The following is a 21,325-nucleotide window of genomic DNA, read 5'->3' as shown; positions in this document are numbered from 1 at the left end:
TTTATCCACATTCAGTAGGTCTGAGAATCGGCTACTATCTATATTTCAGGCCCCTAAGTGATAACGGATGTCCACCCCAAAAAAATTGTTTACGTTTTTTAGATAAAATTTATTTCTTTAATTTTTTTATGATACATCATACAAAAATACATACAACCCTTAAATTTCACCCCTCTTCTATTAAACTATATATTTTATTTGTTTATTAGAAAATAATGACTTGAATTGAGGTGTATGTGGAGAAATATTCACAGAAAAACCTAATAAGTTTTCATTCCGGAAAACCGAGCAGTCTCTGGGGTACCATATCAAAATGTTCCATGTTGGTATATTCTAAATAGCTAGGCTAAGTAAAATTACATTAAGGAGAAATGAAGTTCGCAGGGACAGCTAGTAATATATATATATATATATTTTATTTTTCACCATGTTCAATGTAGGGCCACAATAATACGGTAGGATGAGAATTTTTTTACTTGTGGTTAATTTTTAAGGTGCATCTTTTAAGTCTTTTGTTTCTGTTCACGCATTTTCTCAGGATATTATCACCGCAGTGATATTAATGTAGAGTGTATATTAATTGCGTATATGGACCTATTGGGTACTTCGATATCCGGATGTAGATTCCGTCATCCGGATATATGTAGATCCGTGTTCCGATCGCGTTCGGTCATTTTTATTATTTCTATAGAATATTTACAAATTTTCTATACGTATTTCAGTCTTTTGAAACGCAAAACGCTCGCCTTGAATCTTAATTAAGACAAATTGATTTTATTAATGATGAAATTAGACACAACGAGACAATTACAAGTAATTAAGCTTATATGGACTATCGGTCTTAAACGTAGTAACGTCCCACTCAAAGTCCGTCATTAAATTAATTCTAATTACCTCTCTACCTATGTAGGTTTTTTTTATAAGGGAAAATTAATCGTTGCGGTTGTAAACTGTATTTAGCCGGCTAAATTTTCAAAAATATATTTTTATTTATTTTGTTTTTATTGGAATAAAATGTCATGTCAATATTATAATTCATAATAAATGAAAATGTGTGCGTGTGGTAGTTATTGTACACACGTAAGAAGTGAAACTTCTTTATGACCTTATTTTTCAAAAGAATGAACTGTATGCAACTTTACAGAAATTGGTTAAATTATAAAAAGTTTAACAAAAGGCTTTTATTATCAGTCATGAATACAAATAATATAATTATTTCATTTTACCTTATTACTACTAAGATTATTACAGAATTTAATTATTTTTTTTTAATTTATTACTATCATTGTTATCGTTATTATACATTTTTGTTATTATGGCTTCGAATCAACAGTGGTAGGGACAAGAAAAAGATGGCACGTAACGGGAAAATGTGACGGTAAATTTTTTTCCAACGCCGATAGATAAGTTTCACTTCAAAAATTAAATTTTAGTTTTATCTGCGGTGAGTTATGTTCTAGATAATTACAATGCTTAATTGTTTTTCTTATATCTACAAAGTCACTGATGTTATACGACCTTCATTGTTATTATTATTACTTCCTTGAAGAAAAAACATGACGATTTGAATAATCCTACAATAGGTTACAGAACAATTCAATGAATGCTTGACGTGTGACTCTTGATTTGATTTCCACGAAAATAATGAAAAATATACAGTAATATTATTCAAAAAACACTTTTTGAGTGCGTCTCACGGTGACACGGTGCACGCTGAAAAGCACGCGAAACGTCGGAAAAAATTAAAATTTAGAATTATATAAATAATTATAAGTTTTTAATAATAATACATAGCTTCAATCCGTTCAAAAATTGCTTTTCTTAATGTGTAACACCTATGTCTACAAAAGACAGTAATATTATTATAAAAGAATAATAAAAAAACTGCTAATTAATAAATATTATATATTTAAATATACAAAATTCGTGTCACACTGAGGTGTCACTTCTCTAAAGCGGCTCGGTCGTTTTCTATGACGTTTTATACAACAGGGCAAACGGGCCTGCTTACCTGATTTTAAGTGCTGCCCTTGAACACACACTAGCATATGAATCGCGAATGCGCTACCAGCTTTTAGGAGTCGGTGCGCTTAATATGTAATAGGTTAACATTTTATGCATACACAAATTAGCAGAAATGTATGTGTGATTTTTTTTTCAGTTACACATAGCATCTGCAAATGGTTACTTGAAGGTGGTTGAGTTCCTATTGGAGCATAGAGCTTCATCAGATGTGATGGATCATGATATGTGGCAGCCGGTCCATGCTGCAGCCTGCTGGGGCCATGTGAGTGTTAAAAGTAATTTAGAAAATTCAATCGACAACCTGTCAACAAGAAAGAACAATTGTGCGGGTAGTCATTTTCAGATATGATATGTGATATGTTTTTCATACACGACTACCCTCGTTTTTCACATATGAACCGATTTCGATAAAAATTGTACTGATCCCTAAGTTGGAGTATATTTATAACTAGACTATAAATTAAGATAAATAAAAACTATCAATACCTATCAACACGTGTTCATCAATGTACCAATATCTCAAAAATCACTGAACTTATTTTTAATAAAACTTGAATTCTTTTCTAAGTCAAATATCCATTTGAAACTAAAAATCGTTTATTTACTTTTCGAGGGATTTATGGACAAATATATATATACTTACGAAATTTAATACACGTTTTTCGAAGACTTAATACATATTATCCAATTCCAACAATAATATAGGTCCCTTTGAAACACTGATTTTGATAAAATATGAACTGTTTCCTAAGATGGATATTTGAAGATAAAAAGGATGTTTTTTAAAGTGATTTGCGAATAAACAAATAATGATGCGATTTCAATAGGACTTTATCACAATTTAAGAGGGCTTATATTAAATCTACAAAGTCTTAACTACATGTTATCCAATTCCAACAATAATATAGGTGAAATTGTAACTTTTTAAGGAAAAATTGAAACCTTTTAGAAAGTAGTAATTACAATTTATTTTGTTTCAGTTAGAAGTATTAGAGCTATTAGTACAATATGGAGCCGATCTCAATGTAAGGAATAAGCATGATGAAACACCGGCAGGTTGGTATTGTAAAATCAACAATGTAAGCATATGTTATCTATTATTTTTTATGTCTACGTCTTTAGCCTTTCTAAAATGATTATAAACCCCTCCCCCTCCTATTCAACATTCATAATTTTTATATAATGGATGAAATTATGTACACTTATGTTATTGAATTATGGCTTTTATGAAGAATCAAAAACAGTACGTCAATTTTCAAAACCTAACGAATGCGAAATTTAAATTCCAAATAAATTTTTGAATAGCCCCCTTAAGAATTGGCCGGCGTGGGTCAACGTTGGGAAACACTATTCTAAGGGGACCTTATGTAGCTGCAATCGTATATAATCAAATCTACTAATTAAGAACAATTTTTTTATATCTACCCTCAAAAAAATTTAAAATACTCAAAATCAGGAAACATGTTTTATTTTATGAACGAAACGCTGTTGGCCTAGTGGCTTTAGCGTGCGAATCTTATCCTTGAGGTCGTAGGTTCGATCCCCGGCTGTGAACTTTCTTTCTATATGCACATTTAAAATTCGCTCGAACGGTGAAGCACAACGTCGCAAGGAAACCGGTTTGCCTTAGATGCCTGTGATGGCATGTGTCAGGCACAGGAGGCTGATTACCTACTTACTTGCCTATTAGATTCACAATCATGGTACAGGTATCTGTTCATCGGTGAATCCGTTTTAAAATTATTTCATACAAATTGTGTTAAAGTACTTTGGAATTGCTTATTACTTACTATTATTTTAATGTTATGTATACATAAAACATATAGTTAACATAGATAATTATTTAATTGTGAAGATGTGATAATTTTCCATCTCACCAAAAGGTATGTGACGAATTATTGAAGAGGCGGGAATACTTTGGATTTGTTTAGTTTTCTATTTGAAATGTTAAGTGTTATTAAATGTGTACTTATATAAATAAATAATGTTTCTGTCCGACAAATTAATTATATGCTCAGAAGAGGTTTTAAGTCTTTCCCTACTAAAAGCTTTTCCCATACATAGAAATTGTCACATACAAAAGTGTTCCTTTTTTACAGATATATGTGAGGAAGGTGAAATGCGGGCACGTATAACGCGTTTGGCAGCGGAGCAAGAAGAGGTGAGACGTCGTGCCGCCAGCGGAGCTGGAGACAGACTGAAGACTGCAAGGCGATCATCTTCTACTGCTTCCACTAGCCGGTATTTTGTTTTTTTTTATACATCGGATTTTCAATTTTTTGGTGGCATCAAAAAATTTAAATTAAAAAATATAGTTATACTAAGATTGTAAGTACCGCTTTTTAATCGGTACAATGGCAAAATAAAACCAATAATTTTTTCTGACTGTTGTCGTAGAAAATGATTATCACTCACGTTGGATAAATGTTGGAGTTCATATGCTCCATATAAAATACTTGTATAGAGACAAATTTTAGTGTACGACCAATCAGGCTCCAGAAAATAAACCACTCCTTATATGGAAATTGTATTCGTTTTTACAACAAACTCCCAAATTAGAGAATTATCACTAAATAAATTCAAAGCCCTCGTTAAACATAAATTAATCAATAAAGATTTTTATAAATTTGACGAATGTTGAAATATTCCTAATCCTTGAAATTGATTTGCTCCAGTTCAAACAATTTTTATGACTCAAAAGTTGCGAACTGGTAGTAAATGTAAATTTACCATTAATTTAACTTTTTTATATGATATGAGAGAAAGCATCGTGAAGAAATACATATCATAGACCCAATTTGTGCCAGGCACTAAAGGTATATTGTTTAAAAATGTTAATTAAAACTAGATATTTTACAATTTTATATTTACGCCATCTATCGGTCTAACGATGAAACGTTTTTAGAGTACGTTCCGTTCGACGCACTTCACTCCGAGAGAAGCAAATGGCGGCGAAGGCCGATGCAAGGGGTGAAGCGAGACTTCGGGAAACCTTCGATTCGGCGGTTGATGATGAATGTCAGGTAAAGAAAATTTGGTTTACGGGCTATAATTTTACGTGACAACGACTGATGAAAAATTGCATACTTTTATGAATTGAATTTTTTTTTTGTTTTTCGTTAAATTTAACATATATCTGCACTCGTTACTTCAAATATTTCGTTTGGCTGAACTTACAGATTACAAGTAACAAAGTGTCATTAACAACTTAAGATAAATGCGTTACAAGCCAAACGCTTAGGCCGATCGTGCCTCTCTATCACTTGTACCGCGCTCTCACTCGTGCAAGCGGAACGTGTCAATGAATTATGTTTTTCTTACATTCAGTCGGCGGTCATTATAAGACGTTATCAGGTCAAAATAATTTCATACTACTACCAAACATATGTACCAATTATTGAGGGTTTTCAATAATCCAGTTTTCCAATTAAACAGGTTTAAATTTATAGTTGTCTCATTTACAGAGGTCGAAATGTGCCGTTATTCCATTTTTAGAGGTGGAAATGTTAATAAAAATGCGTATTTATAATGTTATGAATTTAATGTAGGTATGAATGTACATACATAATGTATTGCGTCGAAAAAAAATACGGTAAAGTTTATGACTTAAAGTAATCGGTTATGTTTGTTTGTATTTGATTGCTAGTTGCTAGCAAAACATGAGATATGTAGTACTGACAATCAAAGCATGCGCGAAAGACGTCGAGAAATGTATGTAAACAAACACGTCAAAACGTGTCGAAACCTGATTAAATTGTCTCACTTAGACAGGTAATTGAGCTACAGAGTCTCTATTATAGAGGTAAACATCGAAAAAGTCTTAGAATTCAAATCTTATTTAACCAGGTTCAAAAAGTCCCATTAACAGAGGTAATTTAATGAAAAAGAACCGGGACTTTGTTGCAACTCTCAATAATAGAGGTTTCTCATTTATCTAGGTCCTACTTAACCAGGTTTCACTGTATATATATTTGAATATCCTTACATAAAGAATATCGCGTCTGTATCAGTCGTTATACGGTGATCTATTGAAAGTGTTTGTAAGGTTTTTACTTATTAAAATATGTCGATTATTCTTGATGAGGTTGCAAAAATCTTGCCAAGAAAGGTAGTCAACAGGCTAGGCTAAAGGGAAAAGCGAATGCTGTTCCCAAAAGTTGTTTTTTTATTGTTTGATACAAAGCAATATTTTAAAGGCAAAGGGGTTTTAGAAACCATAGTGTAGCGAGGAATGTAATCTTTTTTTTATACAGGGAAGAATGCGTTATGCGCGTTTATCCTGTAAAGATTTTTTATTTGGTCCACGTGGATTATTTTTTGACAGCCAGTAACATTTTCATACAATGCTTGTAATAAATTTTTGGGGAAAAATTTACTAACTCTGTCCAATCACATTTAATATCAGGATATATCATTATAGGGATTAAATAAACAACTTTAGTTTACAAGAATCCTCCTAACTCGTAAAAATAAGTTTGTACTCGTTAGTGATCTGTGCAATATAATCTTGCAAAATCATTTTGACATGTAAAGGCTATATTACACCGGGGCAACATTGTGCGGTATGGCGGCATGCCACAAGGCCGCTTGCTTGTCGCATCTTGTATCAGACCACAATGGATTCCATGCTACTTTTTTAGTGCAAGTGTCAAAGCAGTATGTAGGGTATATTTTTTGGAAAATGAGAGTTACTGGTCATGGTGTAACGAAAAATATTTAGACTTTATTTTTTTTAGCATGCGGGCTTGCATGACATGCCGCAATGCCGCACATTGTTACCTCGGTTAAATAAAGCATTAAGAATAACAGATAATGACATGGATACTAATAAAAAGCATGCTCCACTACTATTAAAAAAGCAAATAAAATGACAATCTGTTTTGGGTACGAAAGTACTTGAAGATATTTGACCTATTAATCGAACCCATATAATTGTTGTAGCTATTAAAGACTTAATTTGTATATGTAAGCGTATAACTCTTTAGTAAAATTAAAATTATTTAAAATAAATATTATAAGGTAACATCGTGCACCTTTGGAACATCGGCTCAGTTTATAATTAAATATAGGCTTAGCTTGGAAAAATGATAATCGTATACGTCTGCTTCCAATATTTAATATTGCGCCATCTATTGGAGAAGGTAAACATTAAATACACAATATACATCGATTTCTAGCTGTCCATTTACACACTTAAATGTGTTGGTTTTTTGAAGTTATACGCCCACACGATCTTAGTAAATCAAAGAGCGTTATACATAATGGCGCATTTATTTCATTCAAAATACCGTTTCCGTCCCAATTAAGTCACCCATATAATACGTCTGATCACGTTTAATACATTTCTAAAGGAAACTCATAGCCTTTGATCTTGAAGATATAGACACAATATGATATGGAAGTGCACAGCCCGTGTAAACTAGGTCAGCGGCCGTGAAAAGGAAACCTGGCCATGTCGGTTCATTAGACATGATGGTCAAGTTCTTATATAGGAATCTATCAAACATAATATTGTTAGAAAACTTATTTTTTAATTAGATTCAGGAAGCGTTCAATTTTTTTAATTATTTACAAAACTTCCATATCGTAATATAGAGGTTTTTGTTTGTATTTACGCGAATGTCTCAATATTTTGTATTTGGTATCCGGAAACAAAAGTCACAGACAGTCTCCTTTTATTTACGCCTGTTTCATTGATAAATGTTACCAACAATAAAGATGGATTGTATACAAAAATACTGATGTGACGAAGCGTCATCCAACTGTTGTTTACTAATGTAATTGTTAACGAACACGTAAACGGGTAACACATTTGGAAATTATTTGATAAAACACAATTTGGGCGCCATATTTATTAGCAGAGGAAGAGAGTTATCCATGTCACAGACTACATAGTGTAATAAAATCGACACAGACTAAATATTCGCAACAAATGTTAAATTTAAATTATAGGACTAATCTTGTTACAACACGATTGCGTAAGATAGCAATTAAGATATGGTTTTAAATAAAATATAGGTTTATTATACGCGCATTATTCTTGCGTGCAACGTTAATTTGCCATATTAAGACTATGAATGAGTGAATAAGTTTTCAGGTCATCTGATATTATCGCGGTTGCGTAATTTTTAAAACAATTTGACGGGCCTGTACAGTTTCTGTAATTTCTGATCTGTGTTATTTATCTAGTCTGTATTTGATTTCCCTCTATCTATTAATTTTTGAAATCGAAATTCGTCACAAGTTTTTATGTCTTTGCGATCTTTTCCCCGAATCTTTTGTTTTTGCGGCTAAACGTTATAGATTTGTCTTTTTTACATAACGACACTGTCATTTCACTAAATATTAGTTTTTATAGAGGATTTTGAGACGTTTAGCGTTAAATTACTAGCGGAACACTTTTTAGAGTTTGTGTCAAGAATATTAAAATTTCAGATAATCGAAAAAATTACTCAATGAGTCCATTTTGTTGATCATATAAATATCACTTCTGTTTCCTTCTTCAAGTTGTCGATTTCAAGGACTGACGATAAGAATCAGTTCGTTGGTCAATTCGTTGATGAACTACAGGACTAATACTCAGAGCTAAGTCTCGACTTTGAATTACCCATAGACATGCTGTTTTCTCACGTTTTATATCGTCCAGTATTATTTGCGCACACACACAATGAAGTTATAAAACAATTATGTAGGAATAAAGAAAATAAATGCTAATACAGTCAAAACTGTTATGACGACATCGAAAGGACCACTCATATTTGGTCGTGAAAACCGATAAGCGTAACAGCCGATGACGTTGTTATTAAGTACCTAATACAATATCATTCAGCCGGGACCTTTGATTTTAGTGATACTCACTATGTTGTTGTAAACGGTTTTGACTGTATTAACAAATAATGAACACAGGAAGTATTCTGTAATGAGTCGGCGAGAGGTAACTATGGAGTTGCTGAAAATGTCAATAGAGTCATTTTTATTTAGTTTCATGAAAGTTTATTGTCAATTATGCTTTAAGGTAAAAAATGGGTCGGCATCGTACCAGAATTAATTAAGCCACGTATACCAACACGTACGTACGTGACGTGACAATAGAAAACGTCTCGTCAGTCCACGTTAAAAACTTATAATACATCTGTTATTAAAAACATAAGAAACTAATCTATTATCAACAAGTGGAACGGACATATGCGCGAGCTGGTATTTAGATCAGGCACACAACTAATTGGCTGAAAGTATTTACCTTAGCTTAATTACGAGCTGTTTTTGCTGTCTTAGCCACGTCGATCGTGAGGTTTTCGTATTTCACTCATCTTCGTACTTCTCGTTAACAGTGAAAACTCGGCCTAAATGTGGCCATAGAGCGTTGACTGATAAGAAATATTCTTTGGGGTATGATACAATGTTAAGCGCGGTCTTTTGTTCGTTCGTTAAGTGTAAGAAAATATAAAAGCTTGATTTTGACTGATAACAATATATTCAAAACAATGTTTGTAGGTTTTAAATTTAACAGGTTTACTGTCTCTAGCTGTCTCCCGTCCCGTTTAGTAATAAGGATGTTACTAAAATTATTCTAATTTCTCTCTTTCATTCATCTAAGATCCTAATCTTGACGAGACGAGAGACGAGAGGCCCGTACGACAAAACGAAACTTTGACCACAAATATCTTTGGTTAGGAAGATTACTCAACGGGCATAATAATGAAGAGATTTTATATCGAATTGTAATCTGTGATGAAATGTGGATCTTGTACAATAATCGGTACCGCTTAACGCAATGGCTAAACCAAGCGAAAATTGTCTCCGAAAAAGTTACTTGTGAGCGTTTGGTGGACAACTGCCGGGATCGTTCACTATAAATTTCTTAAATTTGGCCAGACGATTACAGCAGATGTCCGTTGTCAGCAACTGCAAACCATGATGTAAAAGCTAGTTGCTAAACAACCAGGACTGGTAAAAACGGTAGCAACACACTACACAACAGACTGCTGCCAAATTAGACGAGCTTCAATTGTAATGTCCAAGACATCCACCGTACTCACCAGACCTTGCTCCAACAGATAACATTTTTTTTTTTTGATGTACTTTTTGTTTCTCCCATACAAAACGCCAATTTCATATGTTAGGACCTAATATTATCTAGTATTAGATTTTTTTAAATCCATCTCGCGGTTGACTGACTGATAATACATATTTCACCTTATCATACAAATATTCCGTTACATAATAAAAAGTTTTTAAAAGATCGGTAATGTTTATATCGTAAATTACGCTCGGCATAATTAAAACGCAGAAATTCCGCAAACATAATAAATAATATTCAGCGAATACGTTTTTATGTTGTCCGTACTTTCTCCGCTTTCAACGCGAGCCGGTGTAATTAAGACCTATTCATAACTAATTCTGTACCTCGGCTTTGAGATATTTTTAGTATTCATCAATGCACTTTACATCAGGTCGTATTTATTGGCTATTAAATACTATTTGTTTGTTATTTTGATTATCGTATCCACTTAAGGGAGCGTTCAAGGTTTACGTAACGAATTTTGGGGAGGGGGGGGGGTCTCCTCGTATAACGTTACGATGCGGGGCGGGGATTGAATTTAGCGTTATTGTTTATATTATTTTCCACTTTCCAGTACTTTACACCACATAATGGTAAGTTTTAGGTATAAAGAGTCACTGGGGTTGGTTACGAAACGTTTTACTATTGGATGCAGAAAGGTTACGGCGCGTTTCATGGGGGAGGTCAAGAATCACCAAAAATTGCGTAACAATACTTGAACGCTCCATAATGAGCTTTTGGAAGTTTGGTTACCTTGGTCTATATGAAAATCATTTATCTAATTTAATATTTAATACCTGTATTGTAATAATAATCTTCTTGCCAAAAGATTTTTAAGTCATATAACAGAGAATTTTCATAATTAACAATTAATACGTAACACGCCTGTTATAATGCTCTGTATTACTAAGATTATGATCATGATATAAGTCTAAAATGCCGCAAATTATCCACAATTTGTCGTGTAAAAGCATTCCAAATTTATCAAAAAAGTTATAGAAACTACGCAATTTCTAATTAAAATAAGCGTATTGCTTTAAATATTATATATTTTTTATCATATTCTCTATTTTTTTTGCACAAACATTTGAATGTTATTCAAACACATCGATGAATCGAGTACTAAAGCAGTCAGGTTGAGCGTAACTAATGAGGTACTTTCTTGATTGAACAACAAATGTTAGAACAACCGCCGAGCATAAAAGCAAAACTTCTATCTTTTTCACGAAGCAGTTCAGGACATCTCAGACTTCCCTATAGCTTCGATGTAGATAAATTTAGAATCCAAGATGCCCAAGACCATCTATATTTTTAATATTGATTTGGTCACTATAATAAGTCAATTACGTTTAAGTAGGGACTGAAAAAGCCGACTTGGTATTACATAGATCTCGTAACTTTTATACGAGATGAACGCTTATATTAAGAAATTTGACTTACGACACCTCCCCCGACCGAATGCCGTTCCGATGAGCGCATTATAATCACAGTTTTCATGCGATTTCCCTCGCGAGTCGCTTATCACGCACACCGTGGAACGGGCCTGACGTGTCTATAATGCATTACGATATTCAGTGTTTGTGCATATGTGATTGTGTGTGAAAATGTCGCTGGATATTATGTTTTTGACTAATGACAATTTGCACTGTGGACGCAAGGAGCCACAGATTTTAGGGCTTAGATATAGGGTATGTTATTCATTTTTCGTTTCTCATATGTGAATTTAATATTGATATGATTTGGATGATCTCTCAAGTACGAGAGAAACGTTACAATTTGAAGATTTCGTAATATTCATGTATTTGAAAATTATGCGGTGAAATTGTTTTATAATCTAAATTTACTAAAATTTTGCATACATATTTGAAAATTATTAAAATATTTTGTTGCATATTCATTCAATTTTAATTTTGAAATGGTTTAAGTCAGTTAAAATTTAATTCAATTTGTTTTTGACGTATATTATATTTGTTATTCAGTTCAATTCTATTTTTTTGTTAACAATATAACCTGGTAACAATATTACTATTTTAATACTAGCTGCATAGCACTGCATTTTCAGCATACCTAGATTACTTTCCAAAATACGAAAATTGTGCGTTACAAAAGACTTATCCTACCAAGTAGTTACTGAGATTAGTTTGACATAGCATGCAAATTTGGTTAGTAGTTATAAATTAAGACTTACTTTTATATTATCTCCTTATCGTACTTATGTTGTCATATATTTACTTGTTTGTTTAAGAAGTGTTAGCGATAATATTTTAAATATAACAGCGTGTGTCACCGGTGTTTGTTGGAAAAAAATCTTGTGAATCAGAGATAAATATCGTGATGGAGCCGTTCGGAATATTTTCGTTGTTTGTTTATATATGATATCAATATTTAAAAATAAAATAAGGTTTTACTGCTGTACTTAGTTTAGAGTATTCCATTACTTTATGCATTACTTACTGTTCAACAACTAATCAACTTGTCTCTCGACAAAAGCCTACTCCAAATGTTGCCATGTTGATCTGTCCTTTAGATTTATATATTCTACATGTGCAAACCTTATGTCCTCTTCACGACTCCACTCATTGACATTTCAGTTTTTAACGTCGTAATTTGCATCCCTAAGTACTTTTTCATTAGTATCAGTATGTAACTGAACCTACAATCCTTCGTTCGAAGTTATTTTACCATCAAAATATAATTTATTTCAATTAGCGTTTGTAACTCATCTGGTAGAGCGCATTTAGAATTTCCTCGGGTTTCATGAGTTTAATGAAAAATTTAATCGAGTACGAAAACTCATTAGCCCGAATCTGAATAGTGTTTTTTACTTTGTTGATATTGTTGATTTTGTTTACTCAAGCGTATAATGAACTTGACATTTCGTTTCAGGGCTTAACAAATGGTGTCGATAACGATCCGAACACGAGTCTATCAGACATCAATACACGGTTGTCTGTCAGCTCCACGACGTCTAACCACAGCTACGAGTCGGAGAACGTAGACTACGCCGTACCGAAACATTCCTACCGTACCGAACAGGACAACTATCAACCAAAAATTACCAATCCATTATTCGGTGTAAACGCAGCTACGCATTACTCACCGGCTCCCATACAAACGATACAAGAGAACGATAAATATGAACGGGCCTTGCCTAACGGTATACGCAAAGCGCCGGAAGGACAAGATAATGATGGTTTTAAGGGCGAAGATGCGCTCGACGGTAGGAAAGACTTAATTCCTAACCAGATTGCCATCGCTGACGGCAGTACGGCCACTTACACAACAGACAATAATGGTAAAATCAATGTTCATGTCACCGTCATGATTAATGCAGGTATGATATGCATCCTTACGACACATTTTGCACTATGTATTTTGCACGTTACAACTACCCACATTTAAATTTGGTAATACCCTAAAATTTATGGAATACGATTTAAGTGTGGACAATAAGTAACATATAAAAGATTTATCTAACGGTTTTGCACAGTTATATATTTAAAGGGATTGCGGACGAGGATATCTTGAGGATGCATATGAGGCAAGAAGTCTCTTTGTTGTTTTGTATCGTTGTGTAGTTTTGTTTGTCCCCCTACTCATAAATGCCTCTACCCAAATACGTTTTCCTCAAGTCATGTCAAAATTACACGATAACAATTGTCTTTCTTTCTTTATTTTAAAAAGCATTTATAAGTAAGGGATTTGTTTAGAAGAGGTTTCAATTTGTTATGTACTCTATTTTAGACTTGAGTTTCTATTTATTTTCCGTAGTCCATCCGTTCATTCACATAGAATAACATGTTTGCTTGTTTTGTTTGCACGACTCCGTCATTAACATCTCTTATATTTTTTAAATTATTATTTTTAATCAATTTTTTGGTTTATGTCACTACAAAATTAAGAACTTAATACAAATCAGGTTCCGAGATGACATGGATTGTAATATATGAAATCAAAACATTATTTATTCATTTAGGTTGTTCTAAATTTCTTAAACTGTCAGAAGTATGTTTCGGAAAAAAGAAACTATAAAAAAAGTGTATTAATTCATGGTGACATAAACTAAAAATAGTTCTAGTTAAAATTACTGTAGTTTTCACAAATAATTTATTTACTTGAATCTGCATATCATGGCTTCGGTACAACATAAAAAAAATATGTTCAAAGAATTTCCTTTTTGAAACAATTCGATTTTATGCCATCTCAAAACACATTTTGATGATCCATTATTAAGTAATAATTGCGTAATTGTACTTTCATCTTATGAAAATCAGCGTCTAAGAGAAAGTTATACATTCCGTCACAGTTGCTTATATCACACATTAATGCTGATTTATGAAAACTTATTCAGATAATTATTTGTATGTTAGAATCATGTTCAACATACGCTCTTCTGTTATATTAGAAAATGTTGCGTTCAATTGTTTTTTAAATATACCAGTCCTTCCGCGTTTATTCGTCGTTGTTATAGATGCCTTCCTCAATAGCTTGCAGCTAAATATGTACTAATGAAAGTCAGTAAAAAATTAATGCTTCTAAGTTTATATTTATTGCCAGTTCTCAAATCAAGGAAGTGGAACGGACGAGAACTGGAAATGAAATCACTATTTTAAATCGCAAATCTTATAAATTGTTTGTAAGCTCCTGCAAATATTACATCGTGCTCCTTATCACATCTTAAAGGGATTAATAATAATAAACGTTTCACCCGTATCAAGCTGATATGAAATAGGATGCATGCTGTGGGAACAATACGCAAAGTAGTACCAATCTGAAACTGAGGGATGGTCGAAAGAAAATAATTTTTAACGTTATTGCAACATTTTGTAGATCCATGCGTAAAGTATCGGTTCAGTAGGTTTATTCGTTAAAAATAAAAAATACGTTTCCTCTTTATATTATTAGTGAAAGTATAGACAAAAAATTACTTTTCTATTGTTTATTTATTAATTAGTAATTTTATTATATATTTTAAAAACCCTACTGAACGCAAACGTTGATCCATCTATTATTAATTCTGATGTACACGAACAATTCCAATACCAGGTTAAATAACTAATGTTTTCTACTGTCATAAATTAATGTGAATAAAAAAAGAAAATTCACGATAAAGCTAAAAAAATTAATAAGACTCTGTTACATCTTAGTTCAATTTGAAATTTAAAGTAAAAGCTCCCAAAATATATAAAGTCTACCTTCATTATTTATTTTTCAAATTTACGTTTGACAGCACTGCAGCGCACTGCGTTAGTACGTACTATAACGTATCTACTCAATTAGATATTTTTGAGGTTATACTTCTTTTGGTGTGTTTAAAATGATGTTACTAAATTTTTACGATGCGCACGCACACCGTCACAATGAAGATAGCTATAGTCAACATTTCATTTTATGATATTTTAATAAAGTTACTTCATTAGATGATGCGTTATAATAAAACTTTCAATGTATTAATTTATACCAGTTTTCTATTGTTAGTGTCGTTTTTTCTATAAACATAGAATAAAAATTTTGAATAGACTTTTATCTTGTTACGCCAAAGAAGTATATCTTCTAACGCGTGTACATAAGTAGACACACGTTTTAATTAGACATTTACATTAGAATTTTCTGCATGATATGAGCAATGTGATGTTTATGTGTGTATATTTAAAAGCTGCTATATATATAATAATCAAATGTTTACAGGTACTCTCGCGGATCTTAAAAAACAGCGCGCGCAAATAAGAACAAACGGGAGTCCCGTTGAATCAAATGTGACTTCGAATAACCACAGTCTGAATTCCATATCAGAAAAGCAAGAGAATCTAATATTATCGCCAAGTTCAGTTACTGTGCCACGGTTTTCTGGACACACGAGTGATGTGGTCGGTGACACTAAATCGCATAGGTGTTGTATCATCATGTAGATGGCGCTGAAATAAATGCGGATAATATAACAAGATGGCGCTGAAGGGGATTCACATTTTCGGTTGGCAAGTTTAGGATGTCATTTGAAAGGTGTTTCTAGCCGGTGATAGTTTCAATACGTAATCCCGTGGCAAATAAATGTACCTTATTCGTTCTTGAAATAGATAAGTACAGTTTACGTTTGTCGATCACTTTAAATATTCCACCTGAGAAATAAAATTGGTGCGGTTTGGTACGATTTCAATTCCCTATTTATCTATTTCGTGTTCAAACTCCCATTAAAAGTGTGATTCTGTTTTGTAGAGCAAGTCTTCTTAACTCACAAATCTTATAGGCGTTATCTATTGTTGAACTCTTGTATTTCTTGAATGGAAGTCTTCGACGTTTAATGATGGTTTCAAATGTTATTTGAAAATTTTCTTTTTCTTGCCGAGATTTATAAAAGTTAAAACAAGGGCCTCTCAAATTTTAATATTATTTATTGTTGCCTATAGAATATTGCCATTGGCTTGTCAATTGGGCGTGTGATAGTTATAAGAATTCAATGGTCTTTAAGACAACAAAATATATCAAAACATATTGAAAGTCAGCGTTTTATATGTTGCTTGATTAATGAGCACTCAACATAAATTCTTTGAACCTTATTACGATCAAAATAATGCGCTCATATCTTTATCAATGTATAATAATCGCATTTATAAAGTGTTTAGTATTTTATGAAATGAATATGTATTTTATCTATGAAGCATTTTTGTCTACCTTACTTTTTATTATATTTTTGATTTGCAAATTCCAATTGAAACATTCCACATTTATATTTCAGATATATTTCCATTATCGTTGAAAGTGCGTGTTAATAATGTGATATAAAAGTTGTGAATGACCAAATTATGTGACAGTGAATATGTATGCTGTGGGTATTTTAATATTGTTTTTTTTTTAGTAACAGTATTTGTATTTTATATATTAAAATTATACGCCGCCGGAAGCCTAAATCAATAACTTTTATTGATAACTTCATGAGAGGAAAAAAGAGGGTAGTTCATAATAATTTCAAGTCATTGTGAGTTTTATCAATATCTATATGTAATAAAAGTATATTATTAGAAAGTTGTTTAAAGGCGATTTTTAAATATTTAAATGTTATTTAATTCAAATTCAAACTGAATTATATAAGTGGCATGCATATTCATTATAAATTTAATATAGTTAGGAAAGAAATTGGATGTTTATATGATTGTATAATTGAAATGAACCTTTATTCACAATCAAATGTATGTGATATATTATGAAACAGCCCAAACGCGTTGCGGAACTTTTGAGCCTTTGAAACATTTGGTAACGCCATCCTTAGCCAATCCTCACTAAGCATTTGCTTAAGCTGTGTACACAAAGTTCAAATTTCCCCGAAGTGTAAAGGTAACTCTAGAAACTTAGTTGGTTTTCTTGATGAGTCGAAAACCAACGGGATATCTATCTGTTGAATATTTCTTGGATAGGAAATCTCCAACATGATCACTTGTAAATTTAATCACGAATTCTTCCTTTATCATATCCTTAAATTCATAAAGACTGGATTTGTTTAATATGAATATACAAATTGTAACAAAGCTCTTAATATTTTAACCTGTTTTAAAAAATAAATAAATAATAGTTCTTAGACGTAAACTGTATCACTTCACTTAGCACACTCAATACGCTCATCTTGTCAAATATACGTCAATTGTGGTAGTTTTTGACATTTCGAACCAGTTTATTATCAATATAGTTGCAATATTAATGGTTTGTTATACCATACAAAAAAAATCTATAACTATTTTACGTATTTTTGTGCTAAGGGATTGAGTCAAGTTTAGAGTTCACAAACTTAAGGTGAATGACCCCAACACTATTTTAAAAGATTATTAGAAATTTTAAAGCTAGGTTTATAATATTACTCTGATTTTGTTATATATACAATTATGATGAAAAAAGAATGTAATAGCTAATGGAAATTCTGGATACGTTGAAATTAAGGGGCCATGTTTGGACCTATTTGACGTTTTCTTAGAAATTTTATAGCGTATATTTAATGTTTTCCAGTTTGTGTTATCTGTGCCAATCTTTATCTGCTTTTATTGTGTCTTTGGTGGTTCTGTGTAAATAATATTGTTATAATTCGTGTTCAATGTTGATTAGATGATCAATTTCCTTTATCATAAAAAGTTTTAAAAATGTGGTTGCATGACAGTATATATATCAAGTTTAGTGCAGTCTTAAATCTTGTTCATGTTCTTAAGCGTGGCGTAGACATATAAGGGAATAGAATTTAACTTGCCATTAATAGCCAATTGCATACTAACTAAATGTATATTAACACTCGCCACGGCTAAATAAATTCTGAGAAGCATCTACGTAGATTTGTCGGACCAACGTGCTCAAGACAAGGATTACGGGCCTAGACGACAGTGACCCCTTAGAGGCTTACTTGCGTTAGCACGATAATGAAGCTTTTCCTTAACGACTTCGGATCTAGTTCTGGCAACAAACTCAAAGTGAAATTATTAATGTCAGTTTGGCCTCTTAAAGGCACTTTTGAAAGTCAAAATTTAAAAAAAAAATTCTAGTTGCCCCTTCCAAAAATGGGCAAGAAACTTACTCGTTTAAAATAGTTTTTACAATATTTTGTATACATGTATATGTGAAGGCCATGTACCTAGAACAAAACAACTACTATACTAAATAGGCGCATGGTTTTATAACAATACAGCGGATAACTAATTTGTTGTGTAGATACATGGTTACACATATTCAACCTGAACGTAGAAAGTAGAAAGAAATACGGTTCGACCCAATTTGACTAAATATTTGTCATGCACCACAGACTCGGACATTCCACTATCTTTGTATATAGTAAATACTTTTGGAGCTATATTTTATAATTTAAGTCTTCATTCACTAGTAAAGCATTCGTCCATATCATAGTCATTAGAATAATCGTACTTAAGAAGTACTTAGATCGGTTTCTCTTACACAAGGCCTTGCACAAGATGGTTGTTGTACAGTATTAGTTTTGAAAGCATTTTATTTTACAGGCAGCGTTTTGTGATAATTTATTTGAATAGTATTTAAAAGCATTTATCAGGAATTATTTACTTGGAAATATCCCGTCCTATGTTCGTCCTGATTGTTGTATTTTAGCTACGGTAGGGGTTTTGAACGAGCTAATTGAGGCGTGTCAGTCGTTTCTATAAGGACAAATTTAAACATTTAAAAAAATCTAACACAACATACAAAGAGGACACTTTAGAAACACAAGTGCTAGAAAATTTTTGTAGTACATAAAAATTGTGTTTGAAAATGCAAAGTACGTTTTTGTGACATAAAGTTCAAATTTTTGTGATGTCTTTATTTTAAAAGTAAAACCCTGATTGATTATTTTCGTTATTATAATGTTCAAATAGGTCAGTCATAGGTATATATTGTTAATATTCTTTTGGCGCCTTTTGATAAGTGTTGCCATCCAATCGTAGCTAAAGTATTACAATCAAGGTTATATATAATAAGAATTATTTAAATCTATCGACAGCTAAAATTATGGAAATTGTAAATATTTTATATGACTTATCTGTGTATAAAAATAATTGTGATTCATATGAGTTCTAGCCTATAAAAATTATAACAGTGCCTCGTAAAATCTTGCCTTAAAATATATTTTTCTGTTACACGAAGAATTTATCCAGAGATTATATTTTAAAATTAAATAAAAATTTGTTTTCTATGGAATGTGCATTAGAACATTTTGTGTGAAAATTATAGGGAATTTTTGACTTGTCTACTGTACCTACTCCTGCCTTTTCTTGCCTTAACCAAGTTGCACTATGAATCCATTTTGTCCTCACTTTAGGCATGTATGATGGCAAGAAAGCATATATGAAAGTATATTTGAAAATTCGAAGCAATTGTCGACAATTATAACCAAATTTACTTATATACGAAAAAATGGTTATGTGCCTGTATTTACTACTGTTTAATCATGTATACGGTACAAATTATTCTTAGAAATGTTAATGCAAATAGTACTGTTGTCTTTTGAGCTCATAATAATTATATGTGTACTTAATGACCTAAGCAGTAGTGTTTTATATTACGTGATTCCTAAATCCTATTAATTGAAATAAATTTGTTATTGAAATCAAAGTTGTATTTTTATACCTTTCCAAATTTGACAATAACATATAGCAACATTGACTGAGTATAGAATTGTCATGATAAATTACTCTCGATTTCCAACAATTGGAATTGGCAATTCATTATAAAAGTTTTAAGAGTACGGACCGGCTTCGCGAAAATGTATATTTATTATTAAAATATGTTGCAATTTTCGAGCCTGTCATTCTGGGATATTGATTTTAATTTGTAATGGTGAAATAATTTATGAAATAGCAGTTTTTCAACTTATTCGATAGTACTAGATGTCGAAAAATACTTGGCAAAACTATAGAAAAGTTTGCGCTTTATTGGAAGTTAAACTCCTTTATCATTCAAAATTAAAGAACGATTTTTCACAAAGAATTTTTATTTATGGTTCCTGTCAAATGTTAGAAATTGTTTTATCATAATTTTAAATAAGTTTATAAATACAGATTGACTACGTGTAGTGGTCGTGTTTCGCGAACAGCTAGGAGCCAAGCCCAGTGACTTAATGCCAAAGACGGATAATCATTGAGTACGTAATTTACCCTAGAACAGTGATTCCCAACGTTAGTTCCAATTCACACTTGGGCAATTTGATTGTGTAGGGGGGGCTATTCGAAAATTTATAAAAAATATTTGGAATTTGAGTTTTAGTTTCGCATTATATGTGTTGAATACTTACTGTGTTTCCTAGTAATTTTATCCCAAAACCTATCAGTTAAGTTTCTTAATTCAAAGGCTAAGGTGGAACATTCCACATAAAAGGTTGGGAAACACTGCCCTAGAGAATCGATAGTCTCACACCTACAAGATATTCCTAACATACTTTGTATTTCATTTCAATGTAAGATTAACGGTCATTGCATCATATCGAACGTACCACTTGCCAATATTTCAAGCATGTCGTTCATTGTCCTCAATGTAATGTGATTTGCGAATATGGTTTGTTACCAGTCAGCAACACGCCTTGAAATAACGTTTAAAACATTGATTTAGAATTAAAAGAATAGGTCCGTTCTGACCCTGTCAGCTGTTCTGATCTGTTCGGCTATTCTATAACTCATCGATTGATGGGAAAGATCATCCACTTGACGAATATCGCAGGGCTTTTCTTGCTTCCGAAACATAAGGAGTTCCATCTTTAGTTAATTT

The 21,325-nt window shown here is 32.1% G+C and overlaps 1 protein-coding gene across 3 annotated transcripts in view; it reads left to right on the top strand.

Moving 5' to 3' along the window:
* LOC123711628 (protein phosphatase 1 regulatory subunit 16A) overlaps nt 1–20,176 on the top strand; it is a 35,997-nt gene extending 15,821 nt beyond the window's left edge. For 2 of the 3 annotated variants that reach the window (XM_045664263.1, XM_045664265.1), the window contains 6 exons: nt 2,162–2,287; nt 3,006–3,081; nt 4,125–4,266; nt 4,931–5,048; nt 12,974–13,421; nt 15,776–20,176. In XM_045664263.1, the coding sequence (XP_045520219.1) occupies nt 2,162–2,287; nt 3,006–3,081; nt 4,125–4,266; nt 4,931–5,048; nt 12,974–13,421; nt 15,776–15,996 (1,131 nt within the window). In that variant the 3' untranslated portion in view covers nt 15,997–20,176. The remainder of the gene's footprint in view (nt 1–2,161; nt 2,288–3,005; nt 3,082–4,124; nt 4,267–4,930; nt 5,049–12,973; nt 13,422–15,775) is intronic. The other variant, XM_045664264.1, reaches the window with a different exon arrangement.
* Nucleotides 20,177–21,325: the final 1,149 nt, after the last annotated feature.

Source organism: Pieris brassicae, chromosome 7 (genome assembly GCF_905147105.1).
Source record: "Pieris brassicae chromosome 7, ilPieBrab1.1, whole genome shotgun sequence".
Classification (NCBI taxonomy): Eukaryota; Metazoa; Arthropoda; class Insecta; order Lepidoptera; family Pieridae; genus Pieris; species Pieris brassicae.
Note: the sequence above shows the minus strand (reverse complement) of the source record. Positions and strands in the feature narration are given on the sequence as shown.